Source organism: Gekko japonicus, unplaced genomic scaffold (assembly GCF_001447785.1).
Source record: "Gekko japonicus isolate JY-2015 unplaced genomic scaffold, Gekko_japonicus_V1.1 scaffold5272, whole genome shotgun sequence".
In the NCBI taxonomy this organism is placed as follows: domain Eukaryota; kingdom Metazoa; phylum Chordata; class Lepidosauria; order Squamata; family Gekkonidae; genus Gekko; species Gekko japonicus.
Window position 1 is genome coordinate 4,886 of NW_015160990.1, and position 18,038 is coordinate 22,923.

General features: G+C 54.6%; 1 protein-coding gene and 2 non-coding genes across 3 annotated transcripts in view; all 3 read right to left on the minus strand.

Annotated features, from left to right (window-relative positions):
* Positions 1 to 949: 949 nt before the first annotated feature.
* Positions 950 to 18,038, minus strand: part of LOC107122511 (breast cancer anti-estrogen resistance protein 3-like) — a 28,259-nt gene continuing 11,170 nt past the window's right edge. Inside the window, exons 3-10 of the mRNA XM_015425620.1 lie at positions 17,316 to 17,740; positions 14,444 to 14,541; positions 11,771 to 12,339; positions 8,655 to 8,770; positions 6,957 to 7,128; positions 6,185 to 6,296; positions 3,005 to 3,023; positions 950 to 1,489 (exon numbers count right to left, since the gene is read on the minus strand). Coding sequence (XP_015281106.1) covers positions 1,126 to 1,489; positions 3,005 to 3,023; positions 6,185 to 6,296; positions 6,957 to 7,128; positions 8,655 to 8,770; positions 11,771 to 12,339; positions 14,444 to 14,541; positions 17,316 to 17,740 — 1,875 coding nt within the window. The 3' untranslated portion in view covers positions 950 to 1,125. The remainder of the gene's footprint in view (positions 1,490 to 3,004; positions 3,024 to 6,184; positions 6,297 to 6,956; positions 7,129 to 8,654; positions 8,771 to 11,770; positions 12,340 to 14,443; positions 14,542 to 17,315; positions 17,741 to 18,038) is intronic.
* On the minus strand, positions 16,497 to 16,568 carry TRNAA-CGC. Its single transcript has one exon. It is a non-coding gene; the product is annotated as a tRNA-Ala (tRNA).
* TRNAA-CGC lies at positions 16,639 to 16,710 on the minus strand. The gene has a single exon. It is a non-coding gene; the product is annotated as a tRNA-Ala (tRNA).

Consider the following 18,038-nt stretch of genomic DNA (forward strand, 5'->3'; position numbering starts at 1 on the left):
CGGCCAGAGGGGGCTGCCGCTCCACCCGAATGGCTTCCTTTGTGTCCAGAACTCCCCCTCCCCACCCGTCTCGCTGTCTGCATGCTTTCTTCTCCGTTCCCAGGCTCTCGCCGTCTAGGAAATGTCTCCGTAATTGGGACTAATTAAAGCCGAGGCCAGAGGAAAAGGAAGCAGGCAAAGAGGGCGAGTTCCCATTTGCGGGAGAGTTAAGACAGGAAGGCCGAAGGACCTCTGCTTCCCCCCCCCAAAAAAAAAAGAAGAGGTGGGGATACCCAGGCGCCTAAAACAATAAAGGTGGGCGGAAGGGGCCTGTGTCCAACGCTCCCACTGAGCTGTGGAGTCTTGCGAGCAAACATTCTCCTTTGTGAGCTACCGGCATTAAAGTTGTGAGCGAGCACTTCGGCTACCACACAAATCAGTGTGCTCTGGAGCCCTCCTCCCTGAGCTGAGACAAAAATCTGTGAGCTGGAGGCTAAAAAACTGAGCTGGCTCACACGAACTCAGCTTAGAGGGAACACAGCCTGTGTCTGTCCCCATCAGTGGCTGGTCCACTGGGAGACTCAACCGTTTCAGGCTGCAGGGACCCTGCCTGGCTTTACAGGAGGAAGAGGGAAAGGATTTGCTTGTTCACACCACACCAGAAGAATGCGTCCTACAGTGGCAGCAGGGAAAGGTGGGCTCCTGGTTAAGAGCACGGACTCTGGGAGAACCGGGTTTGATTCCCCACTCCTCCACTTGCAGCTGCTGGTGTGACCTTGGGTCAGTCACAAGTTCTCTCAGAGCAGTCCTCAAAAGAGCTCTCTCAGACCCACCAACCTCACAGGGTGTCTGTTATGGGGAGGGGAAGGGAAAGGAGTTTGTAAGCCGCTCTGAGACTCCTTTGGGTAGTGAAGGGCCATGGGATAGAAATCCAATCTCTTCTTCTTCTTCTCTGCTGATGAACTTCACCACTCCAAAACCTGCTCTCTGTGCAGTCTGCAAAGCTCACAACAGCGGGCGGACGCAGCAACGCCCCGCGGCTCCTGGTAATTAGTTCCTGGGCTTTTCAGAATTCCCAGGAGGTCGCGTTCATTCACTCCTCGGCGGGGTGGGAGAAGGGCAGACCGATCCGGCCCCTGCGCCCGTTCACTCGAGTTTCTGGGAAAGGACAGTCAGGATCCTGTCGAATTTCCGATGCCGCTCCGTCCGGTCTGCTTCGGCTCCTTTGCTGCCCCAGAACAGCAGGAGGGCGAACTCTGTTTGGAAGGCTTCCCGGAGCTCAGGGATGGCTTGGAACCCTGCAGAGGGCAGAAGAGACAGGGCCGAAGGGGTGAGTGTCGGGGGAGAGTCACGCGGGGGCCGAGGGCTATGCAGCCAATACATGCTCTGAGGACCCGGGATTGGCCTGCTCAGGGAGCTCTGAGGCCTAATGACCCACTCGCAGTGTCCGCCCGAGGCATCAGCCTGCCACCACGTCACGCCCGAGGGGATGGATGCACACACACACTCACTACCCCCAGCAGGGGACAAGGTGAGGCCTGCCAAGTTTCGGTGTAGAGGGAAAGAAGCAGACTCAGAATTAGAAGAAGAAGAGACTGGATTTCTACCCCACCCTTCACTACCCAAGGGAGTCTCAGAGCGGCTCACAAACTCCCTTCCCTTCCCCACAACAGACACCCTGTGAGCAATGCTCCCACTAAGCTTGTAGAGTCTCGTGAGCAAAAATTCTACTTTGTGAGCTGCTGGCATGAAAGTTGTAAGCGAGCGATTGGGCTGCTGCATCAGTTCGCTTGCTCTGGAGCCCTCCTTCCTGAGCAACGGCAAAAATGTGCGAGCCAGAGGCTTAAAAAGCTATGAGCTACCTCACACTATCTCAGCTTAGAGGGAACACTGCCCGTGAGGCAGGTGGGGCCGAGAGAGCTCTTTCGAGGACTGCCCTTGAGAGAACAGCTCTGAGAGAACTTGTGGCTGACCCAAGGTCACGCCAGCAGCTGCAAGTGGAGGAGTGGGGAATCAAACCCGGTTCTCCCAGCTCAGAGTCCGTGCTCTTAACCGCGACACCAGAGTGGCTCCCAACCCAAACCACAACACCAAACTGGCAAAGAAACAGGCAGTCTAACAACAAAGTTAAGAGTCCAATGGCAAAGAACTACCTTCTGCCCCCACCCCATGCTATTTGTATTAAATACTGCGGTTCCAGGGAAGAGGCGAGAGGCAGGCAGGCAAGGGAGGATGCCCAGCGCCTGGCCGTCAAACAGCAAATCCTCCCCAGAGACTGGTGGCAGGAGTCGGAGGTGGACCAGCTCATGCTTCAGAGTCAAAGACCCTCAGTTCAGTGTCTTCTCTGCCATAAAACTCATGTCTGGCCCGGGGCAAGGGATTCTTACTCCCAGGACAAAGCAAAGAACTACCTTCTGCCCCCACCCCATGCTATTTGTGTTAAATACTGGGTTCAAGACACACTGCAGTGAACAGCTCTACTTTATTAAGCGATTTCAGGAACAAGACTAAAAACACCAGGGCCACAGCCCTGTTTCAATAGCATGCAAAAACCACACCCAACTCCCAACGACAGGCTATTTACATAACACTAGTTTCTCATCTGTGTCACACAGTGGCCAGAAATACCAGGGGCCATCAGGAGGTCCACCAGTGGGGCCTGGACATTAGAAGCCCTCCCACTGTTGACCCCCCCAAGCACCAAGAAGACAGAGCATCCCTTGCCCCAGAGCCCCTATCTATACCTCGTGGCTAATAGCCACTGATGGACCTCTGCTCCATATGCTTATCTAATTCCCTTTTGAAGTCGTCCATGCTTGTAGCCGCCACCACTTCCTGTGGCAGTGAATTCCATGTGTTAATCACTCTTCCGCTTGCACCTGGCTGGATGACCTTGGGCAAGCCGTAGTTCTGATAAGAGCTATCCTTGAAAAAGAGGAGTTTCTGTCAAGAGCTCTCTCAGCCCCACCTACCTCACAGGGGGGGTGTCTGTTGTGGGGAGGGGAAGGGAAAGGAGTTTGTGAGCCAGGAGGGGACCGCATTCCCTGTGGGACACACAAGAGAACAATCGATCACAGATCACGGCATAATTAAGAAGCGGCTTCATAGAATCATAGAATGTTAGAGTGGGAAGGGACCTTGCAGGTCATCTAGTCCACTACCACCTCCCGTGATCTAAACACAATCCTTCTCTTAATGCATCCTAAGATCCTAAGATTCAAAGAAGGGCAGATCTGGGAGGCAGAGAGCGTGTGTTTGGCACGCAAAAGGGCCTGGGTTCAATTGATGGGACTTCCAAGTGGTTAAGATGGCAAGCGACAGGGCTGGGAAAGAGGACACACACACCCCGGCAGAAAGGGCTGCTTCAAGAAAAAGGCTCAAGTATTGACTCCGGATAAAGCCGCTTCACAACGGAATGCTCAGAAACTCAGCGTCCAAGAGGCACGGACTGTCCACGTGGATCCCCCAGATGTCCAGCCATGTTGGTCTAAAAGCAGTAGAACAAATTTAGAGTCCCGTCAGGCGCCTTTAAGACCAACAAAGGTTTATTCAAGGCATGAGCTTTCGTGGGCAAAGCACAATTTGTCAAATGCTTGAACTATTTTTCAAATATTTGAAAAAATTGTGCCTTGCACACGAAAGCTCATACTTTGAATAAACCTTTGTTGGTCTTAAAGGCGCCTGACTGGACTCTAAATTTGTTCTATAGTGGATCACCGTTGCTCCAGAAGGATTCGAAGTTTGCTTTTTGTAAGCATATGCAACAAGCCCCGCCCCCTGCTCCCAGCAACCCTCAGTCAGAGCATGAAGCAGCCAGGTAAGTTGCAGAGCCCCGCCCCCCGCCCCCCTGGCCCAAAAGAGTCCAGTGGCACCTTTAAGGCCAAGTTTTATTCAGGTACAAGCTCTCCCTCCTCTGTGAGGACAGATCTGCACGTTCCCCCCCCCCAATAGCTAGCAATCCAAAACAGTCCAGTGGCGCCTGAGCGGTTGGTGTTGCCTTCTGACACACTTCCGGTGAGGTCAGGGGGTGTGGCATATGCAAATGAGTTGTGCTAATGAGCTCCTGCACCTCTTTTTCTACGAAATGACCCCCGTCTAGAAGCATTCCCAGACAGACCACAGAGGTCTCCCGACCGTGACTGCATAGAGCAACGCTGCACGCGCTCAAAAAAGCCCCAGGATGGTGGCGAGGAATGCAAAACTCGGCTGCCGTTTAGAAGAGTGAGCAATTTTGCATTTCGTGCCCAGGCGCCTATGACCGGTGAAGCCTCAGAAACCACAGAGGTTTCCATTAATCATCTGGCAGGACTTTCAGTGCCCTGCAGAGGAATGAACGGCAGGCAAGATGGGGTTTATAAGATTATGGTCGAAGTTTATCAGATTATGCGTGGGACAGAGCAGGTGGAGAAAGGAGTCCTTTTCTCCCTTTCTCACAAGACAAGAATTCCATGAAATTGCTGAGCAGTCAGGTTAGAATGGATAAAAGGAAGTCCTTCTTCACCCAAAGAGTGATTAACACCTGGAATTCACTGTCACAGGAGGTGGTGGCGGCTACAAGCATGGGCGGCTTCAAAAGGGAATTACATAGGCATATGGAGCAGAGGTCCCTCAGTGGCTATTAGCCACAAGGTATAGATAGGGACTCTGGGGCAAGTGATGCTCTGTATTCTTGGTGTTTGGGGGGGGGGACAGTGGGAGGGCTTCTAGTGTCCTGGCCCCACTGCTGGACCTCCTGATGGCACCTGGTATTTTTGGATGAGCCATTGGCCTGATCCAACATTGGCTTCTCCTATGTTCTTATAAGAGGGAATTGGATAAACATCTGTAGCAGAGGTCCATCGGTGGCTCTTAGCCACAAGGCATAGATAGGAACTCTTGGTCTGGGCCAAGGGATGCTCTGTCTTCTGGTGTCCTCCTGGGCCCACTGCTGGACCTCCTGATGGCCCCTGGTGTTTTTGGCCACTGTGTGACACAGAGTGCTGGACTGGATGGGCAACTGGCCTGATCCAACATTGGCTTTTCTCTTATGTTCTTAAGTCTGAGGAAGGGAACTGACTCTCAAATTGAAGCTTGCCCCCGAAAACCTCATTTGGTGGCTCAGATGATAATGGACTCGAATCCAGCTGCAGGGAAACTGTGCACATTTTGTTACTTTTTCATCTTTTGCGCAGCTCGATTCCAGCCCAGGAGCACCTTAGAGGATGACAAGATTGGGGGGGGGATGAGCTTTCGAGAGCCAAAACTCCCTTCGTCAGATACCTCCGCCAAAGCTCCATCAGGAGTTACGACTCTTGAAAGTCTTTCCCATCACGTCCTGCCTGGTCCTTTTGACTGGAGATGCTGGGGTTGAACCTGGGACCTTCTGCATGCCAAGCAGATGCTCTGCCCCTGAGCCAGGGTTTCGGGTGGAGGTCTTTCGTATCACCTACTGCCTGATCCTTTTAACCTGGAGATGTCAGAGATTGAGCATGGGATCTTCTGCATGCCAAGCAGAGGCTCTGCCACTGAGCCACGGCCCCTCTTTACAGCTCTCCAGGGTCTCAGGCGGAGGTCTTTCCCATCACCTCCTGCCTGGTCCTTTTTCACTGGAGATGCTGCAGGGGACTGAACCTGGGACCTTCTGCATGCCAAGCAGAGGCTCTGCCACTGAGCCACGGCCCCTCTTTACAGCTCTCCAGGGTCTCAGGTGGAGGTCTTTCCCATCACCTCCTGCCTGGTCCTTTTTAACTGGAGGTGTCGGGGATTGAACCTGGGACTTCCTGCATGCCAAGCAGAGGCTCTGCCACTGAGCCACAGCCCCTCTTTACAGCTCTCCAGGGTCTCAGGCGGAGGTCTTTCCCATCACCTCCTGCCTGGTCCTTTTGACTGGAGATGCCGGGGATTGAACCTGGGACCTTCTGCATGCCAAGCAGAGGCTCTGCCACTGAGCCACAGCCCCTCTTCACAGCTCTCCAGGGTCTAAGGCGGAGGTCTTTCACATCCCCTCCTGCCTGGTCCTTTTTAGCTGGAGATGCCGGGGATTGAACCTGGGACCTTCTGCAGGCCAAGCAGAGGTTCTGCCACTGAGCCACAGCCCCTCCCTATAAGCACATGGAAAGAGCTATTCGACATCACCAGCTGGCCCATCGAGTGTCCCGACAGGTAACATTTGCATGACGTGACCTCCGGTTTCTCGCCAGACGCAAAGAAGCCAACCCAGACTCACCTTCGGCCCGGTTCAGGCGCCCCAAGAGGGGCTTGAGCTCCTTCTCAAAGGCGATGGCGCTCCGCGTGTGGTTCTGGCGCAGGTGCCGCCATGTCTGTTCCAGTCGCATGATCTGGGAGGGTGGAGGAGCAAACATAAGTCTCTTGATTCACACACACCCCGCCGCTCTGTATGTTTGCGTCTGACACACAGGCTCAAGCAAGGAGTCTGGAAAGGAGTTTACGTGGGAAACAAATTTTGGAGAGGCAACTGCGGTGTGGGGGTTAAGAGTGTCCGGACTAGGAGTCCCAGGTTCGAATCCTCGCACCTGTGCCACGGAGGCTCGCTGGGTGACCTCGGGGCAGTCACGCCCTCTCAGACTACTCCCACCTCACAGGGTCGCTGCGAGGATAAAACAGAGGATAGGAGAAGGACGTAACCTGCTTTGGGGCTCTCCTACCCGATCCACTATGGTGTCGTGATAAAGTGCGCGGACTCTAATCTGGGAGAACTGGGTTTGATTCCACACTTCCGCTCCACATGCAGCCAGGTGGGTGACCTTGGGTCAGTCGCAAGTTCTCTCAGAGCTGTTCTCTCAAGGGCAGTCCTCGAGAGAGCTCTCTCAGCCCCAGTGAAGGGCAGGGGTATAAATCCAATCTCCTCCTCCTCATCCTTAACTGGAGCGCCTGGGGACTGAACCGGCGACCTTCCGCGGGCCAAGCGGAGACCCTGCCCCTGAGCGACAGCCACAGCCCCGCCCCCGTGCCACTCAGCCTGCTCCTCCCATCCTTACCTGAGGCAGCTGCAGGGCCTTCATCACAGCGGAGAAGGCAAAGAGGTCCCCCGCGGACCGCCAGAGCTCCTCGGCCAGCTGGATGATCTTCTGCAAGGCGGCCGCCCGCTCGGCCACGGCCCCCGTGCAGCCCAGGACATCCACGGCGATGCCCAGGGCGATCAGGTGGTGCCTGGGGGTCGACAGAGAGTGGGGAGGGACCCTGAGTGGTGCTGCTTCTCCCGGAAGCCCCTCCTTCTGGGTCCAGAGACAGGGGAGAATCCAGCTCCTTTCTTGACACCAGGGAGCTACAGGCGCGGAGGTGGCTCACGCCAAGCTTGTCTTAAGAACAAGTCTAGCTCACCACCTAGTGGTGCATAATGCTAAAGAAGAGCTAGAACTGCTGGCTGCCAGACAACCTTAGGATCTCCTGGTTATGCTACACACACTGCCATATGTCAATTATTACTACTACTACTACTACTACCACCACCGTCGCTGCCACCACCCTGGGTAAGGGGTAAAGAGACCCACAGGGAGGGGCACATTTGCTTGGTCTTTTCCCGCACCTTCTGCGCTTATTGGGTGGTGGGGAAACGGGTCTAACTCTTGGCCTGTCCCCAGCTCCTTTCTGTGCTTTGCCCAAGTTTTGATTTTGCTTTGGTTATATGAAGTGGGTGGTGATGTGGAACAGGGTAGTACAGCCCAATCTCATCAGATCGCAGAAGTTGAGTAGGGTCAGTACTTGGATGGGAGACCACCAAGGAAGGCTCTGCAGAGGAAGGCAACGGCAGACCACCTCTGCTTCTCACTTGCCTTGGAAGCCCCTTGCTGGGGTCACCATAAGTCTTGGATGGGAGACCACCAAGGAAGGCTCTACAGAGGAAGGCAAGGGCAATCCACCTCTGCTTCTCACTTGCCTTGGAAGCCCCTTGCTGGGGTCGCCAAAAGTGGGAAGCTAAGCAGGGTCGGTACTTGGAAGGGAGACCACCAAGGAAGACTCTGCAGAGGAAGGCCATGGCAGACCACCTCTGCTTCTCACTTGCCTTGGAAGCCCCTTGCTGGGGTCACCATAAGTCTTGGATGGGGGACCACCAAGGAAGACTCTACAGGGGAAGGCAAGGGCAATCCACCTCTGCTTCTCACTTGCCTTGGAAGCCCCTAGCTGGGGTCGCTATAAGTTGGAAGCTAAGCAGGGTCGGTACTCGGATGGGAGACCACCAAGGAAAGCTCTGTAAAGGAAGGCCATGGCAGACCACCTCTGCTTCTCCCTTGCCTTGGAAGCCCCTTGCTGGGGTCACCATAAGTGGGAAGCTAAGCAGGGTCGGTACTTGGATGGGAGGCCACCAAGGAAGGCTCTGCAGAGGAGGGCAACGGCAAACCACCTCTGCTTCTCCCTTGCCTTGGAAGCCCCTTGCTGGGGTCACCATAAGTGGGAAGCTAAGCAGGGTCGGTACTTGGATGGGAGGCCACCAAGGAAGGCTCTGCAGAGGAAGGCCATGGCAGACCACCTCTGCTTCTCACTCGCCTTGAAAGGCGTATGGGGTCGCCATAAATCGGCTGTGACATAACGACACTTTACACATATACACACTCCTGTATGAAGTGGGTATGTCACTTCCGAAAATATGCTATCCCTCCCACCCCACTCCCCGTATGCAGTGTCGGCACCAGGGCCCGACAGGCGCAGCACAGAGGAGAAGACTCCGAAGTCAATACCTTTCCAGCAAGTCCTTCCGCAGCTGGTGCCCCTGAGGAAGCGTTACGAGCTCCAAGCCTGAGCTGACCCCCATGGCCTGCCGCTGCTCCTTGGAGACTCCGGTGATCCAGGCAGCCTGAGAAAGGGAGGGGGGCTCGAGGTCAATGCTGGGAGGAGGAAGAGGAAGGAGATGACCCCCCCTCCCCCGGGGAAGCTTGCGGACTGCCAAGACGTCCGGCCAGACCCAAGCTACAGGTTCTACACGCTCAAGAAGAGAACATTTCCACCGATTTCCACATCTCCAAACTCCCTTCCAGCCTCTTCCCTGGGTTCCACTGCCCTTCCCAACAACATTGCAAGCTGCAAGTTATAGTTGACCAAAGCGCCAAGCCACCAGTGTTCTGACTGGAAGCTCACTTGGGTCTATCCAGAACCTAAAACAGATGCTTCTCTCTCTCTCTCTCTCTCTCTCTCTCTCTCTCTCTCTCTCTCCCTCCCTCTCTCTCCCTCCCTCCATCCCTCCCTCCTTCCTCCCTCCCTTCTTTCTTTCTTTCTTTCTCTTTCTTTCTTTCCTCCCTCCTCCCTTTCTTTCTTTCCTCCCACCTTCCTTCCTCCCTCCCTCCCTCCTTCCATCCTTTCTTTCCTCCCTCTTTCCTTTCTTTCTCTCTTTTCTTTCTTCCCTCCCCCCTCCCTCCTTCCTTCCCTCCTTCCTTCCTCTCTCTCCCTCCCTCCCATCCCTCCTTCCTTCCATCCATTCTTTCCTCCCTCTTTCCTTTCTCTTTCTCTTTTCTTTCTTCCCCCCCCCCTCCTTCCTTCCCTCCTTCCTTCCTCTCTCTCTCCCTTCCCTCCCTCCCTCCCTCCCCTCCCTCCTTCACTTTCTTTCTTTCTTTCTTTCCTCCTTCATTTTCTTTCTTTCTTTCTCTCTCTCTCTCTGCCTTTCTTCCCTCCCTCCCTCCCTCCCACCTTCCTTCCTTTCCTCCTTCCTTCCTTCCTCTCTCTCTCTCTCTCTCTCTCTCCCTCCCTCCCTCCCTCCCCCGTACGTGGGCTCAGGGCAGGTCACAACAAACTTCATAAAACAGATAAAACAACGTCCACATAGTTCCAGTTAAAACCAAAACCAACTTAACAAGTGATGGCAAGCTAAAATTCAACAAAGCCAGCGGGATCCCAGGAGCGGAGTGCAGGCTGTGTGGTGGGCCCGCGTATCAGCAGGTGGCCCAGGCCAACGGTTATGGCACAGCTGGTGCCACGGGCAACACAGGCGGGGGTCAGGGCAGGGGAAGCCAATGTAATCGGACACCCACCCACCACCTCCACCGGAGGCCTGGCAGAAGAGCTCCATTTTACAGGCCCGGCTGAATTGTAATAAATCCCGCAGGGCCTTGCTCTCAACTGGAAGCAGGTTCCACCAGGCCAGAGCTGAAAAACCTCTGGCACTGGTCGATGCTAAACAGATGTCTTTTGGGCCTACCAGAAGGTGTTGTTCAACCAAGTGTAAACCTCTCCAGGGGACATATGGGGGTTGCATGTGTTTGGGCTTTTACATATACCATTCCTGTTTTGATTCCACCCAGTAAGAACCTGCCCCGAGTCATTGGGAGAGTTTTTAGGTAACATTTCTTGGACTGCTGCAAGACTGCAATGTTTTTTGCAGTGAAAAAATGAACAGGAAGAATTGGCCATACGCTGTCTCTGCCCCGGGACCTAATTCCAGCTTAACTTCAGTTGAAGGCTCTTAGGGGGAGGCAAGCTGCTTCCGGTGGGAGAACGCATGGCCTTCCTAAAGGTCAGCAAATGGTAAAAATAGCATCCATATGTCTAATTCTCAACATCTATGGGTACTTAAATCCACAGATTGGGGCCATGATGGACAGACAAGGCAGATCTTTCCACAAACCTGAGGGGGGGGGGGAGAGGTTTGCAGAAAAACCTGGTTTTTAAAAAATGGGGTATTTGACACACACCCTTCCCAAATAGTAGAAGCCGCACCTGTATCAAACGCCCTCTGCATTGGCCTTCGCCCTTAAACTGGCCATGCATGCAATCCAGGTGAAGAATGACTGTGAATTCCAGAAGCCAGATCCGTCAGTTGTAGCGCACAATGTGAGAAGGGAGCTTGCCCCCAACTCCTGGCCCAACAGTTTTTAAGCTTTATCCCGTCCGGCAGTCCAGCACAGACCATGCCTGAGTTCAAATTATGCTCAGCAAATATTGCCCTTTAATGTATCAGACTCATCAGCAGAAAATTATAACAAAAAAAAAAACCTGTTGCTGTTTGGTCCCCTGTTACTAGGGGGGGGGGGGTTTCCGTTAGAAAAAGAAATTAGGGAGGTGGTTGCCGTTAGAAAAAGAAATTATTCCAAGTAACCTGCACTATCAAAAGTTGATCTATTTTTGAAATTTCTGTTTGGTTTATATTATTGTTTTAACGACGTTTGTATAAGATTTAACATCAAGAGCACCGCACTTTATTTATTGGTTGTTTTTATGCTGTTTTAATTGTTTGTTATGGCATTTGCCTCTGTTGTTAGCCACCCTGAGCCCATTTGGGGAGGGCGGGATATAAATCTAATAAATAAATAAAATAAATAAATAATGGCATTATTACGTATCTAATATTGTAAAATAAAAAAAAATTGTTAATTAAAAAAATCATGCTTAGCTGCCAGCCCTGGGGAGAGACTTGGGCAAAAGCCACCGGCCTCAGTTTTCCCATCTGTAAAATGGGATTGCCTCATCATAAGGAAAAGCAGCAGCAGCAGCAGAAGTGACCAGCCCCTGGCAGTTGCACACTCACCTGTAGGGCTGCCAAGTGGGGGCGGGTAAACCCCCGCTTTGGAGGCCCGATTTCCACCGCCGCGGAATTAAGCCCCGGGGGGTACCCCGCCCCCAAAGCGCAGCGTGGGTGCATCACAGGAAGTGACGCAACCACGTAGAGCACGTTGGGGGCGTGGCCCCAATCGTTGGAGGGGAAACTCTATGGTTTTCCCTCCAATGATTGGGGCCACGCCCCCAACGTGCTCTACGTCGTGTGTCACTTCCTGTGACGTTCTGGCGCACACATCCCTCGGCAGCTCCCGGACCGAAGCAACGCTCCCCCACCGGTGAGTCAGAACGACTTGGCAACCCTTCTCACCTGGCAGTCCACCTGTAGGATGTGGAGGGCCATCGTCCGGCAGTCGTGCTGGGCAAAGAGACCCTTGAGGCTTTTGAGGGCCTTGGGATCCAAGGGCTTGTTGTCCGGAGGCAAAAGCAACGAGTGGAAGAGCCGAGGCTGGAACGAGGAGGCCGTCTCCAGGAGGGGCCGCTGAAACCCCGGGTCCTCCTCCTCCGCGTCCCCCGGGCGAGGCGAGGGACAAGACCCGTCTGAGTCCAGGAACCCAAAGGCGGTCTCCGTGAGGTGAGCCCGGACACGCCACCTCTCCTCCCCTCTCAGGCGTTCCACGTGGCTCCGGGCGCCTTCGGGGGCCTTGGGGACTAGTTCGCAGTAGTCGCTCACCAGCATGGAAGGGGCCCGCAGGGGCTTGGGCGGGGCCTTGGAATGCAGACGCCCCTCCGAGCCGCTCAGCGCCAGACCCCCCTGCGCACGAGACGATGGGGCGTTCGGCCGCAGGACGGGGTCGCTGCCGGTGCGGAAGACGGGAGACAAGGGGGGGAGCGGGGTGCGGTCCTGGACCCCGGGCGAGGGCTCCGGGCTGCCTGTGCCTGGGAGAAAGGACAGAAGCTCGTTTGGGGAAGAGTTTCAGAGCATAGCAGAGCGGCAGAGGAGCTCCCCACTCAAGTCCAGGAGAACCTCGGAGACCAACAAAGTTTTCAGGGTCTGGAGTTTTCGGGAGTCCAAGCTCCTTTCGTCGTCACGGCTCTTGAGAGCTTATACCCTGAAAATTATCTTATTTAGAGGAAGAGGGAAAAAAGGAGGAGGAGGAGATTGGATTTATACCCCGCCCTTCACCACCCGAAGGAGTCTCAGAGCGGCTTACAAACTCCTTTCCCTTCCCCTCCCCACAACAGACAGACACCCTGTGAGCAATGCTCCCTCTAAGCGGTGGGGTCTTGTGAGCAAAAATTCCACCTTGTGAGCTGCTGGCATTAAAATTGTGAGCGAGTGATTGGGCTCCTGCATACATTAGTTTGCTCTGGAGGCCTCCTTCCTGAGCAAAGGCAAAAATGCGTGAGCCGGAGGCTAAAAAACCGTGAGCTGGCTCACACTGACTCAGCTTGGAGGGAACCCTCCCTGTGAGGTAGGTAGGGCTGAGAACTTCGGCCCCACCATAAAAAAAATTTGCCCCACAAGCCACAAAGGCCTGGCTACAGGGCTGATTATGGCCGCCGCCGCCTCCTCCTCCTCCTCCTCCCCCCCCCCACACTTTGGTCCCGAGTGGAATCAGGCCCCAGTGGCTCTTTAAAAGGCAGTTCGCGCAGCTCCAGTGGGACTGCAAGGAACACGAGTTCAGCCCAGGGAAACCAGACTCAGCTTATGAAAAGTCACAGTGTCTCACTGGATCCTACGATGACCTGGACATGTGTAATTTTTTCCCAGCAGGAAACGGGGGAGCTTTTCAAAAACTTGCCCATAAAAAGATACACTGAGCCCAAACCAAAATTAGCTGAGGAGGGGGCCCCAACCGGAGGAGGAGGAGGAGATTGGATTTATGCCCCGCCCTTCACTCGGAGTCTAAGAGCGGCTTACAAACTCCGTTCCCTTCCCCTCCCCACAACAGACACCCTGTGAGGTGGGTGGGGCTGAGAGAGCTCTTGACAGAAACTGCTCTTTTTCAAGGACAGCTCTTGTCAGAACTACGGGTTGCCCAAGGTCATCCAGCAGCTGCGAGTGGAGGAGTGGGGAATCAAACCCGGTTCTCCCAGATTAGAGTCTGCGCAGTTAACCACGACACCAAACTGGCTCAAAGATGTCTCAGAGAGGTTCACAATATCCTTTCCCTTCCCTCCCAACAACAGGCACCCTGTGGGAGGTGGGCGGGGCTGAGAGAGCTCTGGCAGAAACTGCTCTGTTTTTCAAGAACAGCTCCTATCAGAACTACGGCTTGGCCAAGGTCATCCAGCCAGGTGCAATTGGGGGAGTGGGGAATCAAACCCGGTTCTCCCAGATTAGAGTCCGTGCTCTGAAGAAGAAGAGGAGGAGGAAGAGGAGATTGGATTTATATCCCGCCCTTCGCTACCCAAAGGTGTCTCAGAGCGGCTCACAAACTCTTTCACTTCTCCTCCCCACAACAGACACCCTGTGGGGTAGGTGGGGCTGAGAGAGCTCTTTCCAGAACTGTCCTTGAGAGAACAGCTCTGACCAGAACTATGGCTTGCTCAAGGCCATCCAGCCAGGTGCAAGTGGAGCAGTGGGGAATCAAACCCGGTTCTCCCAGAATAGAGTCCGTGCTCTGAAGAAGAAGAGGAGGAGGAGGAGGAGGACTCCTTTCCTTTACGTAGAAGAGGACTCCTTTCCTTTAGGTAGGTGGGGCTGAGAGAGCTCTTTCCAGAACTGTCCTTAAGAGAACAGCTCTTGTCAGAACTACAGCTTGCCCAAGGTCATCTAGCCAGGTACGAGTGGAGGAGTGGGGAATCAAACCCGGTTCTCCCAGATTAGAGTCCGCGCACTGAACCACGACACCAAACTGGCTTCATTGCAAAGCAGCTGAGAATTTCCAGGGGTATGTCAGGCATGAAACACTGGGCTGGAGCCCCTTGTTTTGCACCCCAGGAGCAGACAGAGTTGAGGCGGAATTCAGCAGGCAATACCCCCCCACACTGTGCACCAACCTGCATGTCCCAACCTTCCACCTTCCCCACCACTCACCCGTCAGGAGATTGCTGTCTGAATGGGCGGAGTGCAGGGAGGGCCTTCGGTCCAGCTGGTCGAGGCTGCTGGGGTCACTTCCACTGCGATCTTTGGCCCTGCCGGGTCAGAGGGGGGAACAATGAGAGCGCTGTCATCCCGCGGTCCAGGCCAGATGTGCACATGCTGATGAGGCTGCAGGTGCTCAGGACTGGGCAGGATCGTCCAGGCAGGAAAGAGGAGAAGTCCACACCAAGGCATTGTGATCGAGGAGCCGAGCCCCGCTAGATTGCTTGGACTCCAAATCGGTGCTCCCTCTAAGCTGAGTTAAGGGTGAGCTAGCTCACAGCTTCTTAGCCTCCGGCTCACACATTTTTGTCTTTGCTCCAGAGCCATCGTCCTTGAGCTAACTAATTTAGGCAGCAGCCAAATCGCTCGCTCACAACTTTAATGCCGGTCGCTCACAAGGTACAATTTTTGCTCACAGGACTCCACAGCTTAGAGGGAGCACTGCTCCAAATGCAAGGGAAACAAGAAGAAGAGATTGGATTTATACCCTCTCCTTCACAACCCAAAGGTGTCTCAGAGCGGCTTACAAACTCCTTTCCCTTCCCCTCCCCACAACAGACACCCTGTGAGGTAGGCGGGGCTGAGAGAGCTCTTGACAGAAACTGCTCTTTTTTCAAGAACAGCTCTGACAGAACTATAGCTTGCCCAGGGTCATCCAGCAGCTGCAAGCGGAGGAGTGGGGAATCAAACCCGGTTCTCCCAGATTAGAGTCCGCGCACTTAATCACTGCACCAAAGTTTTTCCTTCCTTCCTTCCTTCCTTCCTTCCTTCCTTCCTTCCTTCCTTCCTTCCTTCCTTAATTTTGGCGCAGGTTCAGCAAGGCACTGAATGTCGGAAGTCACCATCTCTGGATACAGAGGGACAGTGTCACTGAACAAAATGGGACGGTAGGCCAACGAGAACCTTCGCCTGGGACATGATTTCAACATGAGGAACACGCAATCTAATCTGGCTACCATTTGTGTCTGGTATCTTGAACACGTGAATCATAGAATCATAGAGCGGAAAGGTATCCCCAAGGGTTATCTAGTCCAACCCCCAGCACAATGCAGGAAATTCAGATACCTCCCCCCCCCACGGCCCCAGTGACCACTATTCCACACCCAGAAGATGACAAAAAAACAACCCTCCGGGATCTCCCGCCAAACTGGCCTGGAGAAAAACTGCTTCCTGACCCCAACATGGCGATCAGCATTTCCCTGGGCAGGTAAAAAAAGGGCCAGGAGAGCCCTGAGGCAACCCTTCCTGCCCTCCCTCTCATGATCTGCCCAAGTTCACAGAATCAGCACAGCTGTCAGATGGCCATTTAGCCTCTGTCTGAAAACCTCCAAAGAAGGAGAGCCCACCACCTCCTCCCGAGGGAGCCTATTCCACTGAGGAACCAGGAACCGCTCTCACTGTCAGGACGTTCTTCCTCATGTTTAGCCGAAAACTCTATTTGATTTAATTTCAACTTGTTGCTTTATACTGCATTATACCCATTGGTCCATCAAGGCCCGTATTGTCTACTCAGACTAGCAATGGTTCTCCAGGGTCTCAAGCAGAGGTCTTTCCCATCACCTCCTCCCTGTTCCTTTTTAACTGGAGGTGCTACCGGGGATTGAACCTGGGACCTTCTGCGTGCCAAGCAGAGGCTCTTCCACTGAGCCACAGCCCCTCTTTACAGCTCTCCAGGGTCTCAGGCGGAGGTCTTTCCCATCACCTCCTGCCTGGTCCTTTTTAACTGGAGATGCCGGGGACTGAACCGGGGACCTTCTGCATGCCAAGCGGACGCTCTACCTCTGAACCACAGCCCCTCTTCACAGCTCTCCAGGGTCTCAGATGGAGGTCTTTCCCATCACCTCCTGCCTGGTCCTTTCTAACTGGAGATGCCGGGGATTGAGCCTAGGATCTTCTGCGTGCCAAGCAGAGGCTCTGCCACTGAGCCACGGCCCCTCTTTACAGCTCTCCAGGGTCTCAGGCCGAGGGTTTTCTCATCACCTCCTGCCTGGTCCTTTTTAACTGGAGATGCTGCCGGGGATTGAACCTGGGACCTTCTGCATGCGAAGCAGAGGCTCTGCCACTGAGCCACGGCCCCTCTTTACAGCTCTCCAGGGTCTCAGGCCGAGGGTTTTCTCATCACCTCCTGCCTGGTCCTTTTTAACTGGAGATGCTGCCGGGGATTGAACCTGGGACCTTCTGCATGCGAAGCAGAGGCTCTGCCACTGAGCCACGGCCCCTCTTTACAGCTCTCCAGGGTCTCAGGCCGAGGGTTTTCTCATCACCTCCTGCCTGGTCCTTTTTAACTGGAAATGCCGGGGATTGAACCTGGGACCTTCTGCATGCCAAGCAGAGGCTCTGCCACTGAGCCACAGCCCCTCTTTACAGCTCTCCAGGGTCTCAGGCCAAGGGTTTTCTCATCACCTACCACCTGGTCCTTTTAACTGGAGATGCCGGGGATTGAACCTGGGACCTTCTGCATGCCAAGCAGAGGCTCTGCCACTGAGCCACAGCCCCTCTTTACAGCTCTCCAGGGTCTCAGGTGGAGGTCTTTCCCATCACCTCCTGCCTGGTCCTTTTTAACTGGAGATGCCGGGGATTGACCCAGGGACCTCCTGCGTGCCAAGCAGAGGTTATTCCGCTGAGCCACAGCCCCGCCCCACCATTTGACCTCACATCATTCCCTTTTTATAAGCAGGGAACTGAGGCCGAGACACAGCAAGTGGGCGAAGGCTACCAAGGTCTTGCCTACCTCAACAGTTCTGAACTTATCAGGCCACATCTTACCCCTCACCGTCCCCTTCCGCCCACACCTTCTACGCGTTCACCTCAGTGGTTTCCGTACCGGAGCAGATTCGCCTCCACCCTTTCCTCACTGGCTGTGGCGGCGCGGAAACTGAGCCGTCGGGCCGGCGCTCCGTCCTTCTTGACCAATCTGGAGGGCTGGCTGGAGTCCCCGTGGCGTTCCTCCAGCCAGCGGAGAGGCACGCTCCTGTTGACCGGCCGGGACACCACGGCTCCCGAGGTGTCCGAGACGGCCTTCCGGTTGCCCACGTAGAAGCGCACCAGGGCCGGCACGTTGTCGAACTGCTCCTGCTCGAACTGGAAGAGGGTGCGGGAGTAACCCTTCCGGGGACGGAGCACCACCCGGATGATCTTGAAGTGCAGGGCCTGGCCGCCCCAGGAGCAGGAGAGGACATAGTCTCCCGCGCTGGACCGCGAGTCACGGATCAGGAACTCTCCGTCCTCCTGCAGCAGGGACTCTGCCTCCTAAAATCCCCGAAAGGTGGGGTGGAAAGAGAGAAAGAAGAGCTGTCTATGATGGGGTCCGCAATGAGAAGAAGAGGAGGAATAGGAGGAGGAGATTGGATTTATGGCCCACCACTCGGAGTCTCAGAGCGGCTGACAAACTCCTTTCCCTTCCCCTCCCCACAGCAGACACCCTGTGAGGAGGAAGAGGAAGAAGAGATTGGATTTATACCCTGCCCTTCACTACCCAAAGGTGTCTCAGAGCGGCTTACAAACTGCTTTCCCTTCCCCTCCCCACAACAGACACCCTGTGAGGTAA